Source organism: Impatiens glandulifera, chromosome 7 (assembly GCF_907164915.1).
Source record: "Impatiens glandulifera chromosome 7, dImpGla2.1, whole genome shotgun sequence".
Lineage (NCBI taxonomy): Eukaryota > Viridiplantae > Streptophyta > Magnoliopsida > Ericales > Balsaminaceae > Impatiens > Impatiens glandulifera.
Window position 1 is genome coordinate 9,430,069 of NC_061868.1, and position 17,007 is coordinate 9,447,075.

Here is a 17,007-nt window from a genome sequence, read left to right on the forward strand (position 1 = left end):
ATAAATAATTTATATACCTTTTTAATAATATAACATATTTATAAATAATATTAGTAATATATATTTCTAATAACTCAATAAAAATTTCCATATATATATATATAATATTAATAATAATATTTATTATACATGATTTGATTTATGATAAATACTTTATTATTTAACTTTTATTATATACTTATATCATAATTAATTTTTAAAATAATAGAAATTAAGAAGTCTATTTTTAAAAATATCCCAATTAATTTCTAAAATAATAGAAATTAAAATTTATTAATAAATTTTTTTATGTTTGATAATCTTAATAAGACGTTTAACTCTAATTTTATATAGCATTTAAATTTTTAAATACAGTATATAATAACGCAGTTAAAGGTAAGATTTTTAACTGCGGTTTTATATACCGCAGTTAAATGTAAGACTTTTAACTGCGGTTTTATATACCGCAGTTAAAAGTAGTTAAAGGTAAGACTTTTAACTGCGGTTTTATATACCGCAGTTAAAATTAAGACTTTTAACTACGGTTTTTATGTACCGTAGTTAAAAATAAAACTATTAACTGCGGTCTTATATATCACAGTTAAAAGTAAGATATTAACTACGGTTATATATAACGCAGTTACATATAAGGTATTAACTACAGTTTTATATATCACCGTTAAATTTTGCCACTAATAACACATTTTTTACTAGTGATAATTTCCCTATGTTTTTTATTATTAGGGTTGCATATTTAAATAAATGAATTACTTGAATTATTAGGGTTGCATGTTTAGAGAAATGACTTATTTGGATTAACATGTTAGGTTTCTTCAATGTGTTTTGGTGTTAGTTGATATGTATCATAAGTAACGATTTCATTAATTGGTTAGTATGTTGATTAATTGATTATATGTTGATAGTAATTAAATAGATATATGTTAATTTCATTATATGTTAGATGATGTAAACAATAAAGAACAAACATAGATTTAGCGTGGTTCACCAAGATAAAACTTGGCTACGTGCACCCGAAAGAGAGAATATTATTAAGAGATAAGAACAGAGATTACATAAAGACAAACTAGGGTTATGACACGAGTTTATATAACACTCGGTCCCCTAAACCCTAATAGATACAAAACTGGGACTAGAAACGATGCTCTCAAGACAAAGACTTCAACTTTCTAAAGTGCTTGAATGCACCTTTAAATAAGCTTCAACTAGATCAACACTAATATTTTGGCAAATAATCTCTAAAATATTATCAAAATACTTAATAACGAAAGATCACATTTCCTTTTGTATTAATCTTATTTCCTTAAATCAAGATTACACACCAAAAAGATATAATTTCCTTTTGTTCAATATTCTCTTTCCTTGCATCATCAATTCAAGACATCTCAACAAATCTCCACGTTGACTTGAATTCCCTCAAATACCCCAAATGTTTAATCAATGCCCAAATATTTTATCTCCTCTCTCTAATCCAGAATTGTCATATGACAACTTAACAGATGCATTTGTTAGTGCCAGATGGCCTAGATGCTCTCGTCGGTTCCAGATGGCCTAGATGCACACGCCGGTGTCGGATGACCCAGATGCACTAACTAGTGCAAGATGTCTTAGATGCACTTGCGGGTGCCGAATGGCCCGTATTAACTCACCGTTATCGGATGGCCTAAATGCACTCACCGTGTCAGATTACTTAGATGCACTCATCGGTGCCGAATGACCCAAATGCACGTGTTGTGCCGGATGGCCCAGATACACTCACCGGTGTTGGATGGACCATATGCACTCGTCAGTGTCAGATGACCCAGATGCACTCGTCGATGCTAGATGACCCAAATGAACTCTCTGGTGCCAAATGACCCAGATGCATGCGCTATGTCGAATGACCCAAATGTACTCGCTGGTGCTAGATGACCCAAATGCACTTGTGGGTGTCGGATGGCCCAAATGCACTCACTATTGTCGGATGGCTCAAATGCACTCGCTGGTGCCGAATGGCCCAAATGCACTCACCATGTTAGATGACCCAAATGCATGCACTATGTCGGATGACCCAAATGTACTTGTCGGTCCTAAATGGCCTAAATGCACTCGCTAGTGTCGGATGACCCATATGCACTTGCCGATGTCAGATGGCCTAGATGTAGTCGCGGGTGCCTGATGACCAGATGCACTCACTGGTGTTGGATGGCCAAGATGCACTCGTCGTGTCGGATGACCCAGATAAATTCGCTAGTGCTGGATGACCCAGATGCACTCGTCGGTGTTGGATGACCAAAATGCACTCGCGGTGCCGGATGTGGTCCATATGCATTAGTCAATATAGATGTGATCTTAGACGCATTATTCAGTACTAGTGATGGATCAGACATAATAGTCAATGCTAGAGGTGACCTAGATGCATTAGTCAATGTCAAGGATGGCCCATATGCACTTGTCGTGCTAGATGACCCAGATGCACTCACTGGTGCTAGATGGCCCAAATGCACGCGCTGTGTCGGATGGCCCAGATGCACTCATTGTGTCGGATGACCCCAAATGCACTCGTCGGTGTTGGATAGCCCATATGCACTCGTGGTGCCGGATGTGGCCCGTATGCATTAGTCAATTCCATATGTGGTCCTAAACGCGTTAGTCAATGCTAAAGGTAGCCTAGACACATTAGTCAATGCTAGAGATGGCCCATATGCATTAGTCAATGATAATGATGACCCCATATGCATTCATCAATGTTAGAGGTGACCCAAATGCATTCGTCAATGCTAGATGTGGCCTAGATACATTAGTCAATGCCAATGATTAACCAGATGCATCCGTCAATGCTAGAGATGGACTTGATGTATTTTTCAATGCCAGAGATGACCTAGATACATTAGTCAATGTAAAATTTGGCCTAGATGCATTAGTCATTGCCAAAGATGGCCCAAATACATTAGTCAATGTTAGAGGTAGCCCGAATGCATTAGTCAATGCTAGTGGTGGCACAGATGATCTACCGTCTCTCTCTTCTAGATTTAAAGTTGTCTCCAAGATAACTTAACAACTCCTTTGTTAACCAAAATATTCAAGTCTACTCAACAAATATCCACCTTGACTTGAATACTCCCATTGTTGCAAACCATTGTGCAACTTCATAATCAAATACATTTATTTGTATGTGGATGGTTTTGATGTATCCACCTCCTCCATACTAACATGTAGTGCATAATCAACCATATTCTCATAACTGTATCTCTAATGTGGTCTAACTCCAATTCTTTTTGACGACATTCAGCTACACTCTGATGAATAGCTTTAGTGGTTGAGAATCTAATAGTTTAGGCTTTGGCAACTCAGCCTCAACGTGATATTCTTATCTTCTTCTAGAGAAAACTCCAACTCCACCTATTTATCAACAATACTACTTTATGCTACAGACCTCATAATAGAGTCTGTCACCTTCTCTATTTACTCTAGTTTACCCTTATTGATATGAGTATTAAAACTTTATTATTAATTAAATTCTTATTTTATAAATTAATTAGTGATAAATTAGCCTTTTAATTATTATGAACAATTTTTTATATTATTGATAATTATATATTTAATAAATGAATATAAAATAGTAATATAATAAAACTTATATATTAAGGTGGTAATTTATTTTTTTATTCCTTTTGGAAATAAATCCACTTTTGAAGTATAAATTATAAATAATTTTATAAAAGTAAGTTAAAAATAAATTTTATCCTCAATCAATTAACTAATTAAATGTAAATTTTTGTATGAACTTATTTTATAAATTAATTAATTATTTATTAAACTTCTATTTTATTATTGACATATTTATTTAGTATGAAATTTTATTTAAAACAAAATTTATTTTTTTAGTATTATTTATATACTTTTTTAATAAAAATATATCAAACTAACTTAACTTAATATTTGATACATTCATATAGAGAGTCTATCTAAATTTAACAAATATAATATCTTCATACTTAAATATAATACATGATCATTCCTAAATTGGACAAATATTAATATTTTATATTTTATAAAAATAAGATTATGAATTTAATAATTTAAAGTTAACTAGATTTACAAAATTTTAAATTATAGCTCGATAATGTATTTATAATTCTTTTATCATGTATAATTTATAAAAACAATTAAAAATTCTAATGTCTAATGCTTGAAGTTAGAAATTTATTATTAGATTTGTAAATATATATAAAATTTGTAACTATATATCAATTTTAATATTATATATTATTTTATAAAATCTATAGTTATACATGGATAAAATAAAATTATATCAATAATTTTAATATTAAGTTAAAAAAATTAAATATAGTACAATTTATTAATTTATTAAAATTAATAAAAAACTAATTATTATTGTAATAAATATATTGATCTAATCTAATATATAAATACAGAAAAATTAATATATGTATAATTTTATAAAAGTCAAATATTAGTTTTACTTCATAATATACATCATTTTAAGAATATAAATAATATATAAATAATGACTTTTTAATTTGCATGATATAAATTGAAACTTGTATACAAAATTATAAAGATTTAAACAAAATGATAAAAACTTAGATAAGTAATACAGAATTTAAAAATTAATCATGACCATTTTTAAGAAATGTGTTATATATAAATATGACCTAGTAAAGGTAATATTTTAATATAAACTAATTTTTTTAATTAATTAGTAAAGAATTAATGTATTCATTAATCTTTTTATATAAACTAATTTTTTAAATTAATTATTAAATGAATTAGTCTATTCATTAAAAGATATAACTAATTTATTTAAAGTTAAATAATATGTATTATAAAATAAAATATATATATATATATATATATATATATATATATATATATATATATATATATATATATATATATATATGATGAATTGTGAGTTAAAGAAATAATATATTAAAAAAAGTGAATTAATAATTATTAATAAATTTGACTAACCCATCAAATATATATATATTTAAATATATATATATATATATATTAATTAAAAAAATGAATTATTAAATAATTATTAATAAATTTGTGACATAAAATTAAAATTATGAGAGGTCTTTAAATGATATATATATATTATTAAAATTTTAATTATATATTTAAAATATATAATTATACGTGATAAAATAAAATAATATCGACCAATTTTTAATATTTTGTCAAAAAATAAATAAATTAAATTTAAGTTTTTTTTATTAATTTAATTAAAACAAATCAAACGATATAAAATTTATAATTATATATTTTTATTGTTAAAGTTGGATAAAGAGGTTTCCACATTCTTCATTACTTATTCATCTTACCTCCCTAATCTCCTCATTCCATTACTTCCTCACCTCCCCTAATATCCTTCGCTTATTCTCAAACCTCTCATACTTTCATATTTTGAAAGATAAATATGTGAGATGACAAAAATGTTGATTTAAATTGGGATTATATATACTCAATTTAAAATATGTGAACAAAGATGTTGAATCAAATTGTCAAGGTCCAAGAACTCCAAATAAACAAGGTATGATTTCTTTTATGATGATTCTTTAATTTTTTTTTACTAATATAATAATTTGAGTAAAATAAATGAACGTTCTTTTATCATGGGATCACATAATGAAAAGATATATTGAAATTTTATGTATAAAATAATAATTTATTTCAAATTTAAAATGACATATATCCACAATGTACCATTTAGCACCATCCATGTACACCTATACACAAAAAAAAAAACCAAGTAAATAATAGATATAAACACTCCATTATTTTATTTTCTATAATTTTCTTCTCTCATTTAATTAGAAACTATTTTAACAAAAACACATTAATAAAGACAATGAACAAATTTTGAGAAATCAGGAATCATGTAGAAGATGATATAGTCCATGATAACCAGTAACATGGGCATCAAATGTTCAAAAATAGAGAATAAATCAAGGAAATAAATTAAGGGACAAACTAAATATCAATATCTCCTCAAATTATATATATATAACGTCACAAAAACTAGTCATTGAAGTTAATTTTCTAGAAATATATATATAATAGAAAGAATTTTAATAAACAAAGTTTAATTTTCTAGATTCAAAAATGATCATTACTAGATATAAAAAGAAATGTAAAAAATATATAACCTATTAGAACAAAAGCCATTAAAAATATGTTTAATGAATCATTATTATAATAAATCAACTTACTAAAACCAAAAATATAACATAACAACTTTCTTATAATCTAAATCATAATATTGGCATGTAATAAAGGGTGAAGTTTGAAATATATCAAAAGGCTGCAAGGACTAATGTCCAAAATTTATTAATAGAACTAGTAGAGGATAAAAAATACATATCTTCTACAAATCTGATGGATCGAGAATTTACTACTTATAGGCAAACCAAAATTTTGAAATAGACGTAATATTGAATCCAATTTACGGTTAACTTATTTTAATTTAGTGTCGCGTTCCATGTTTTCTTTTGTTAGAGTCTGAATAATTGCATCTTTCTCTACATTCCATTCTTTCAGTTGGTCAACTTCAAAAGAGAGTTGATTGTTCGATGGCACTACGTTTAATAATCTTTTTTTTCCAATGTATCCCATTCCAAAAACACGACCATTTATAAGACCTCCTACCGCCTCCATCCATAATTCATTTTCAGTCTTTTTTCATTGTCATCTAATGTTTTTTTGTATTTTTTGCATTGCTGTAAATGCTTCCCACATAAACAAAATATTTAAAACAACATAAAATAGTTTTAGTATATTATAAATAATTTTGAAAACTTACCACCATTTTCTTTGCCCTCTTCCCGCTCCACTGTCCATCCTTTCTCGTATGTGTTCTAGTAAAAACTTCCATAACTGTAGGTGATCTTTGAAGTTTCTTTTTAAAAAAAAAGAATAACAAATTAATTACATGAAAATAACCATTATCAATTTTAAGGAGTTAAATTTCATATATTAATTTTAAAAGAAGGGACTAACCATTCTTTTCCTTTGTTAGTTCGCAGTGATGAAATCCCCACAGTATGATGCTCCTCCATCTTCTGTGTATTTTTTTCCCGATACATTTGTGCCTTCTTGCATTTGTTGATGTATGTATTGTCTCCAAACTTTGTTTTCATGATGGACCAATCATCAATAGTCACATGTGAGGGCTTCTTTGGTTGTTGTTTTGCTCAAGTGACAAATTTTCAAATTTTTGCACTCCTTTTTTTTAAAGTTTGTTTACATCGTTTTCCAGTGTGGGTTCCCATTGGAAATTGTCCTACAAAACATTCATACTAGTTAATTACGAAGGTACATGCAAAAATTTAAAAATATAATATATTGTTAACCTATAAATTAAATTTACCGCAAATTGTGCCCACCAAAGATTCTTTATGTCTTGTGGAACTTGGTGTTAGTTCAAGTAATGACCCCTCCAATATCCAATTATTATTTTGTTAATCTCTTTTGTAATGTCTGGCTCAAAACTGTATTTCAAATGTAAAATGTATAAATTTAAAATTAAATTTTGTTTAGATCTATGGATTCTGTAAATTTACAAATATTAAATACTCGTTTTGCACCATCGATAGAAATGTATGCCTTGAAGTTGATAGTTTGTTATTCATTGGCCTTTATGTCTTTCTCTTGAAGATCACCCATTTCAAGTTGTGATGGAAGTTGTGTTATATATGAGTCTTGTTTTAAGAGTTTAGATGTTGTGTGTGGGGTATGTGGTTAGTTTTACTTGCTGTCTCATAGCCTTCCGAGGTTATGAGACAAAAACTGGGTTGAACTAAGGTGGATGGTTGTTTAGACGATTGATTGTGATTAACCATTGAAAGAGGTTTGGATTTCTTTTGAGAAGGTGGTTTGGGGTTATCCTTTAAGGGTTGTTTGGTGTTAACCCTTGTAGGCGACTTGTGGATTTGGTTGACTAGAGATTGAATGTTAATGGTGGTAGGTTGATTGGATTCGATGGTTGAACGTCGTTTGGGATTAATGTCTACATGTAGATTCTTCTTTCTCTTGGTTAATAAGTTGTCAGTAGTAGTTGAAGATTTTATATGACCCTTCTCTTTCGAATTATTCATTCTTTTTGAAAACTTTTTTTTGTACGGCCTCCATCATAATTTCATCCTACAACAATTATACACTTAATAAACAATAGTTTTATTAAATTAATTAATGAGTTCTTAATATAGATTAAATACAAGAATATAACTTACCTCTTCATATTCTGTTTCTGATTCAAACTCAGATTCCCATTTTGGTTCAGACTCCTCCTCGAAAATGACATGTTATTTTTTGTTAGCAATCTTTTTCATCTTCATTCTAATTATTGAATTCAAAACATATAATTAATAACAAATTAAAGGTCGTGATAGAAACACATAACCGAATATTGTGAATATAACCTTCCAACATCTAAAATAAAGAACAGTATTAATTTTATCAAATGTAAAATTTTCATATTTCAAATGGACATCCAATGTAAAATTTTATTTAAAAACAGTATTAATCACTTCACTAAAACATATTTCAACATCTTTCAATGAGGTGGAACAACAATTATAACCTAACGAAATATCAATTTACTAGCAACAACAACCATAACAATACTGCAAACAAAGAAGCTAAAATAAAGAACAATATTGACAGTGAACACATGTATTTAAATGTCTACATTTTAAAGTTCCAGTTATATTTAAACATCAAGAACAACAACATAAACCTATTGTAAAAGAGGATAAAGAGATAATTGATGTTTTATTTACATGATTGTATTCCCTTTTTAGAACTAAGACTTTGATGAAGATTGAAGAAAAGACATTAGTTTCGTTCAAAATGATTCAAGGATTCAACTTCTGGCAAAAGGATTGAAGAAATAACTTTTAGGGTTTTCAAAATGAACAACAATCCTTTAATACTTTCACTACTGACGAAACAAAATAAAAATAAAGCAGATAGTTGAATGAAATAAACTTAATTAGTGACTCACCTCATTGTTGAAGAAGAACAAAATATGTTATCGACCACGAACAAAAAAGGGTTTCGTCAAGAAAGAGATGTCGGCCAGGAATGGAAAAGGGTTTTGTGAAGAGAGATATAGAATTTTTACTAATTTGGAGGGAAAATAAATATGTATTAGAGGGAATGCAAATAAATTATATGGGGATGCAAATTACTTTATAAAAAAGGAAAAAGAATTAGCTAGTAAACATAGTACCTATTTTATTTTATTTTATTTTATATTTTTCCAAACAAATAAAAATAGCATGTTAACTAACAAATTTATACCTTTCAAATAGACATTCAATGTTTGTTTTTAAATAATTAAAAAGATGAAAACTCTTTTAAGACATCTTGATAAGTTATACCTGGAAAAGAATAAAATCAGATATGAAATCTTACTCTATTTTGCTTCCATAACCAGAATGACCTGATCAAATACTCAAAATAAATGTATAAGAAATCTCAACAATATCTTCTTGACATACATCAAATTTTCTTAGCAAGATAAAAAAGACAAAATAAAAGATTTTTCAATACATACATAACATATAGTTAATGACATAAGATAATTCATTACAACATAACTAATTATATATATATATATATGATTAAAATATATCATCATCTTGTCCAAATTCTTATTGATTTCCAACATCTTCAATATTTGGATCAGATTCACTGTCTCCAACTTCACTTCCATCTGATTCAATTTCTTCAAATTGACTCTCATTATATTGATTTTCATCAGATTCATCTTCAAACTCATAAATTATACCATTAGGATCACTCAAATCATTGACATCATATAAGGGGATAGTTCTATAGATATTAGTGATCGACTCTTCTTGTTGATACACTAAATTATCATCTATCCATCTTTCCTCAATCTTTCCCCTAGTTTTTGTTTTACAAACATGTATCTAATTACTGGTCTGATTTATTCTAGTCGGATATGTAGCATAATAGACCTGTATCTCTTGTTGTGCAAGAATGAATGTGTCATACTTTGAATACATCATTTTTATGTTTACTTCAATAATTCTATAAGTTTCATCAACTCGTGTATCTCATGTAAGATCAAACCACAAGCACTTAAATAATACAACACGTAGACACAACCCGGGATATTCGAGTTGTATTATTTCATTAACCAATCCATAGTAATCTGTATCACGGGCATGTACACAAATACCATTGTTCATTGTTGATTTATTTGATCTATAATCTTTAGGCCGCCACACAAATGCATTCACGAAGTATATTGACAAGGAAGATGCAAGTGTTTTGGGCCCAAAAGACAAATAATACAATAATTTATTTGGTTCATTACAGCCTTGACTATATTCCTAGACAATTTGAAATGTACAAATTATAATATGTGAATATAAATATTAATTAAATTTAAATGGAAAATAGTCACAATTATACACATTAGATCGGAACCAAGAAGCAAATTGACGATCTATTTCGGCTACTGGCCATCCTTGGTTCAAATCACAAAATAATATGTACATACATAGAGATAAAATTTGGAATTATTATAGAAACTAGCATTTAGCCCGTGCCTTTGCACGAGTAATAATATATAAAAACATAAAAAAAAATTACGGATAACATTTTTAATTTTATTTTTAACCGTTTTAAATTTATGGGTGGGTCAACCCACAATCCGACCCAAGTATTCATTTATTCAACATCATTATATATTAGTTAGTTAAAAAGTTAAACTTATATTAATATTAAAACGTCCCGCATTTATCAAATTTGGTGTTGAATTTAAAATATAAAGTTAAAGAGTTGTACTTGTTTTTGTTAGGTTGCAAGTTCGAAACATACTTCTAGCATTTTTAATTTTATTTTTAACCGTTTTAAATTTAAAAACGGGTCAACCCACAATCCGACCCAAGTATCCAAATTAACCACAGCTCTCGACCCGGCAATCCGGACACTTTAAAAATTAAGCATCATTATATATATATAGATTAGTTAGTTAAAAAGTTGAACTTATATTAATATTAAAACGTCCCGCGTTTATCAAATTTGGTGTTGAATTTAAAATATAAAATCTGTGTAGCCTAGTTGGTTAAAGAGTTGTATTTGTTTTGATAGGTTGCAAGTTCGAAACATACCTCTAGCATTTTTAATTTTATTTTTAACCGTTTTAAATTTAAAAACGGGTCAACCCACAATCCGACCCAAGTATCCAAATTAACCACAGCTCTCGACCCGACAATCCGGACACTTTAAAAATTAAGCATCATTATATATATATAGATTAGTTAATTAAAAAGTTGAACTTATATTAATATTAAAACGACCCGCGTTTATCAAATTTGGTGTTGAATTTAAAATATAAAATCTTTGTAGCCTAGTTGGTTAAAGAGTTGTACTTGTTTTGATAGGTTGCAAGTTCAAACATACCTCTAGCATTTTTAATTTTATTTTTAACCGTTTTAAATTTAAAAATGGTCAACCCACAATCCGACCCAAGTATCCAAATTAACCACAACTCTCGACCCGGCAATCCGGACACTTTAAAAATTAAGCATCATTATATATATATAGATTAGTTAGTTAAAAAGTTGAACTTATATTAATATTAAAACGTCCCGCGTTTATCAAATTTGGTGTTGAATTTAAAATATAAAATCTTTGTAGCCTATTTGGTTAAAGAGTTGTACTTGTTTTGATAGGTTGCAAGTTCGAAACATACCTCTAGCATTTTTAATTTTATTTTTAACCGTTTTAAATTTAAAAATGGTCAACCCACAATCCGACCCAAGTATCCAAATTAACCACAGCTCTCGACCCGCCAATCCGGACACTTTAAAAATTAAGCATCATTATATATATATACATTAGTTAGTTAAAAAGTTGAACTTATATTAATATTAAAACGTCCCGCGTTTATCAAATTTGGTGTTGAATTTAAAATATAAAATCTTTGTAGCCTAGTTGGTTAAAGAGTTGTACTTGTTTTGATAGGTTGCAAGTTCGAAACATACCTCTAGCATTTTTAATTTTATTTTTAACCGTTTTAAATTTAAAAATGGTCAACCCACAATCCGACCCAAGTATCCAAATTAACCACAGCTCTCGACCCGGCAATCCGGACACTTTAAAAATTAAGCATCATTATATATATATAGATTAGTTAGTTAAAAAGTTGAACTTATATTAATATTAAAACGTCCCGCGTTTATCAAATTTGGTGTTGAATTTAAAATATAAAATCTTTGTAGCCTAGTTGGTTAAAGAGTTGTACTTGTTTTGATAGGTTGCAAGTTCGAAACATACTTCTAGCATTTTTAATTTTATTTTTAACCGTTTTAAATTTAAAAATGGATCAACCCACAATCCGACCCAAGTATCCAAATTAACCACAACTCTCGACCCGGCAATCCGGACACTTTAAAAATTAAGCATCATTATATATATATAGATTAGTTAATTAAAAAGTTGAACTTATATTAATATTAAAACGACCCGCGTTTATCAAATTTGGTGTTGAATTTAAAATATAAAATCTTTGTAGCCTAGTTGGTTAAAGAGTTGTACTTGTTTTGATAGGTTGCAAGTTCAAACATACCTCTAGCATTTTTAATTTTATTTTTAACCGTTTTAAATTTAAAAATGGTCAACCCACAATCCGACCCAAGTATCCAAATTAACCACAACTCTCGACCCGGCAATCCGGACACTTTAAAAATTAAGCATCATTATATATATATAGATTAGTTAGTTAAAAGTTGAACTTATATTAATATTAAAACGTCCCGCGTTTATCAAATTTGGTGTTGAATTTAAAATATAAAATCTTTGTAGCCTATTTGGTTAAAGAGTTGTACTTGTTTTGATAGGTTGCAAGTTCGAAACATACCTCTAGCATTTTTAATTTTATTTTTAATCGTTTTAAATTTAAAAATGGTCAACCCACAATCCGACCCAAGTATCCAAATTAACCACAGCTCTCGACCCGCCAATCCGGACACTTTAAAAATTAAGCATCATTATATATATATAGATAGCATAAGAGAATTAGTGTTTACTTTTTTTATACTTACTTATAATATCGATCCATCTCTGGACAGTTCAATAAGACATACGTGTGAGCTACCAACGCTTCTTGACTGTCTAAAAATCTTTTAGTTGAAGTTCCACTACTACGTCCAAGATAATTGAATATGGAGATTGAAGGTTCTTTATTGTTGAGTGACCCTTCTGTATTCGTCGTTTGCATTGAACATTAGATTCAAAATAATAAGATTGCAAACGTTGAAATTTATTGTAGAATATATGCATTGCAAATTGATGCCTCTACTTGAGCTTTGTTTTTGACCTTTCTCTTAATAGATTGAAGAAACCTGCATAAAAATAAGAATATTATACATGCATCTTCATTAAAGTTACATATTACACCGAAGATAATAAATTGTTATAAAAATAATTTGTATGTACCTCTCAAAAGGATACATTCATTTGTATTGTACATGGCCTCTTACTTTTGCTTCATATGGTAGATGTATCAAAAGGTGCTCCATTGAATCAATAAACAAGGGGGGAGGGGAATTTCGAATTCCAAATTCTTCATTTTAGAGATATTCAACGTCATAGAACTTAAGTCATGCATAAATTACTAAGATTAATCAATATTCCCCAAACAAATTTAAGAATCAATTTCTTAAAGGCGATTGGCACCAGTCTTTCTAAAAAAACATGACAGTCATGACTTTTCAACCCAACTAACTTATACTCGTTTCTATCAATGCATCTTGATAAGTTGGATGCATAACCATCTGAAAATTTCAAATCCTTCAACCATTCACAAATAGTTTGATTTTCATTCCTCGCCAAGGTGTAACTAGCCTTATTAGTCCGTTTAGAAGAACTTTCTAGATCAACATGAAGCTCCGGACGATTATAAATAAGGAACATATATTTTTTAGCATTAAGGTTATCCTTTGTCTTTCCCTTGGCATTCATAATAGTATTTATTAAGTTTTCAAATACATTTTTCTCCACATGCATAAAATCGAGTTTATGTCGAATAAGGAGTTTTTCCCAATATGGCAGCTCCCAGAAGATATATTCTTTGTCCATTTATAAGAATCCCCAAAACTAAGTGGATATCCATGAGGATTCTCACTAACAAAATAAAATTGTGAAATTTCATCCCAGATCTCGTTGTCATTTAGCCTATGCGGTGGATGCATCATTTCAGCCCTATTTTTAAGAAAATATAGTTTGTAGGGATGATCTTGGGGCAAAAATTATCGATGAGAATCAAAATAGCATGGTTTTCGACCGTATTTCAAGCGAAATAATTTAGATTTTTTCATACAAATTGGACAGCCATCTATTTCATGAGTACTCCATCCAGACAACATACCATAAGTTAGGAAGTCACTAATAGTCCATAACGCAATTGCTCTCATATTAAATGTGTCACCTCAAGATACATCATAGGTAGGCACGCCTTGACTCCATAGAATTTTCAACTCTATCACTAGTGGTTGAAGGTAAATATCTATATTTTTTATGGACTTTTAGGCCTTAAGACAATGAGTGAAATAAACATATAAGGTGTTTTCATGCACATACATGGTGGAAAATTGTAGGCTTCCCAAATTGATCAAATAGAGAAAATCCATTAGAACAAAGACCCAACCGAACATTACGTTCCTCTCTTGCAAAATATGGATAGTGGTGGTCGAACGTCTTTCACGCCTCTCCATCTGAAGGATGACACATTATCCCGTCATTAGTAGAATGATGTATTAGTATTTTAGACCTTTACTTTTATATATTTTATTATTTAGTCTCTTTGTTGGCTTATAAATAAGTCTTTTATTGTTTTCTATTTTAACATATTGAATGTATAATAAAACCCTAGTTTCTCTTTTCTCTGTTTTCTATCATGGTATCAGAGCCACCATTCATTTATAGGGCTTGATTTGTTGGGATCGAGGGTTTTTGCAACGATTCTTATGCTTCTACACTGAAAGATTAATCTGTTACGGTATGTCTCTTGTTTTGCTTCCGCACTGATTGATTGCAGCTCCTAGGGTTTGTTTGTTGGCTTGTGAATTGGGGATTTTATTTGTTTGGTTCCTTTGTTGCTTGGATCTCATTTGCTTGTTCGTTATGGTTGTTCGTAAAGACGATTCTCTTCAGTCTATTAGTGTACAGTTGGATGGGAAAAATTATTCGTATTGGAGCTATGTGATGAAAATTTTTTTGAAGGGAAAATCGATGTGGGGTTATGTTACGGGTACGAAAATGCCACCTACTGATAAGGCTGCAGAGACTTATGCAACAATGCTCGATATTTGGGAGGCCGATAACTCGAAGATCATCACGTGGATAAAAAATTCTGTCACACATTCGATTGGGGTTCAGTTGGCAAAGTACGATACATCCAAGCACGTTTAGGACCATATTGCTCGTCTTTATATACAGTCTAATTTTGCCCGACAATTTCAGTTGGAAACAGACATTCGTGCACTCAAGCAGAATGATTTGTGTATCCAAGATTTTTATTCCGCCATGTCTGATTTGTGGGATCAGTTGGCTCTTACCGAGTCTGAGGAGTTACGGGTATTGACACCTTACATCACACATCGAGAGCAACAACGCTTAGTTCAATTTTTGGCTGCTCTTCGATCTAATTTTGAGACTTTGCGTGGATCAATCTTGCATCGGAACCCTTTGCCTTCAGTTGATTTGGTTGTCCATGAGTTGATAGCCGAGGAGATACGAATCAAGACTCGACTTGACAAAGAGCATAACCCAACATCTACTTCATTCGTTCTTGCAACTCCACATAATCCCTCTAGTAATCATCCGAATCGATTGAACTCACGAGTGGCTATGGATGAATGTGCTTTCTGTAAGAAAAAGGGTCACTGGAAAGGCCAATGTCCTTTGTTAATCAATAAAGGTAAACAACCGCACCAACAACAACAATCGCAACCACAACAGCAATCACAAAGACGCCCTCAACAATTATCATCTCATTTGCCCCATGGAAACCTACAAGTCAAGCATTCCAAGCTAGTAGTGTATTGACTCCACCTCCTATAGATCCATCGATGATTGAGCAGTTCCTAAGGTTTCTCGCTTCGCAACCTCATGCCATGTTAGCGTCTTCTCATGTCGGTTTGTCTTCTTCCAATACCTCTGCTCCCTCAGGTATATATTCTTCTGTTTGGGTTCTAGACTCTGGAGCCTCTCATCATATGTCTCCTGAATTGTCTTCTTTTGATTCTTGTCACCAAACTCGTCTATCTCGGTTGCAACAGCTGATGGTACCCATATGCCATTAGTAGGAGACGGTTCTATTAATACACACAATTTAACTCTTTCAGATGTCTATTATATTCCAAGTCTTACCTTAAATCTTGTCTCGGTTAGTCAATTGTGTGACTTGGGATATTCCGTCTTCTTTTCTAATTCCACTTGTTATGTGCAGGATCCACATTCTCAGAAGCTGATTGGGACAGGCCATAGGAGAGGAGGATTATATGTGTTGGATGAATTTGAAGTACCAAAAATAGCTACTAGTGCTGCTTCTACTGTGGATTTGACATCTTTTCATTTGAGTCGCTCTTCTTCTACCTTTTATTTATGGCATTCTCGTTTAGGACATATTTCGGGATCCCATTTAAAATTTTTGGCTTCTACTGGAGTTTTAGGTGATTTGAAAACTGATGATGTTTCTGATTGTAGTGGTTGTAAACTTGCTAAGTTTTTGGCTTTGCCTTTTAAAACAAGTTTATCTTCATCTTTTGTTCCATTTGATCTAATTCATTCTGATGTGTGGGGACCTTCTCCTTTACCTACAAAAGGGGGTTCCCGCTATTATGTTTCGTTTATTGATGATTGTACTCGTTATACTTGGGTTTTTCTTATGAAACGTCGTTCTGAATTTTTAGGTATATTTCATAATTTTAGAGCTCTTGTCAAAACTCAGTATTCGTC

At 30.2% G+C, this 17,007-nt stretch overlaps 1 protein-coding gene across 1 annotated transcript; it reads left to right on the top strand.

Annotated features, from left to right (window-relative positions):
• The first annotated feature begins 15,171 nt into the window (after window positions 1–15,171).
• On the top strand, window positions 15,172–16,095 carry LOC124946290. Its single transcript, XM_047486854.1, has 2 exons — window positions 15,172–15,453; window positions 15,511–16,095. Exons 1-2 carry the CDS (start codon window positions 15,172–15,174, stop codon window positions 16,093–16,095), a joined length of 867 nt encoding a protein of 288 aa, XP_047342810.1.
• Window positions 16,096–17,007: the final 912 nt, after the last annotated feature.

Bases quoted from the DNA above. Each gene is read 5' to 3' on its own strand.
- LOC124946290 (XM_047486854.1), top strand. From the start codon at position 15,172: ATGGTTGTTCGTAAAGACGATTCTCTTCAGTCTATTAGTGTACAGTTG. The intron at 15,454-15,510 runs GTTTAGGACCAT...CGACAATTTCAG, and splicing joins AGTACGATACATCCAAGCAC to TTGGAAACAGACATTCGTGC.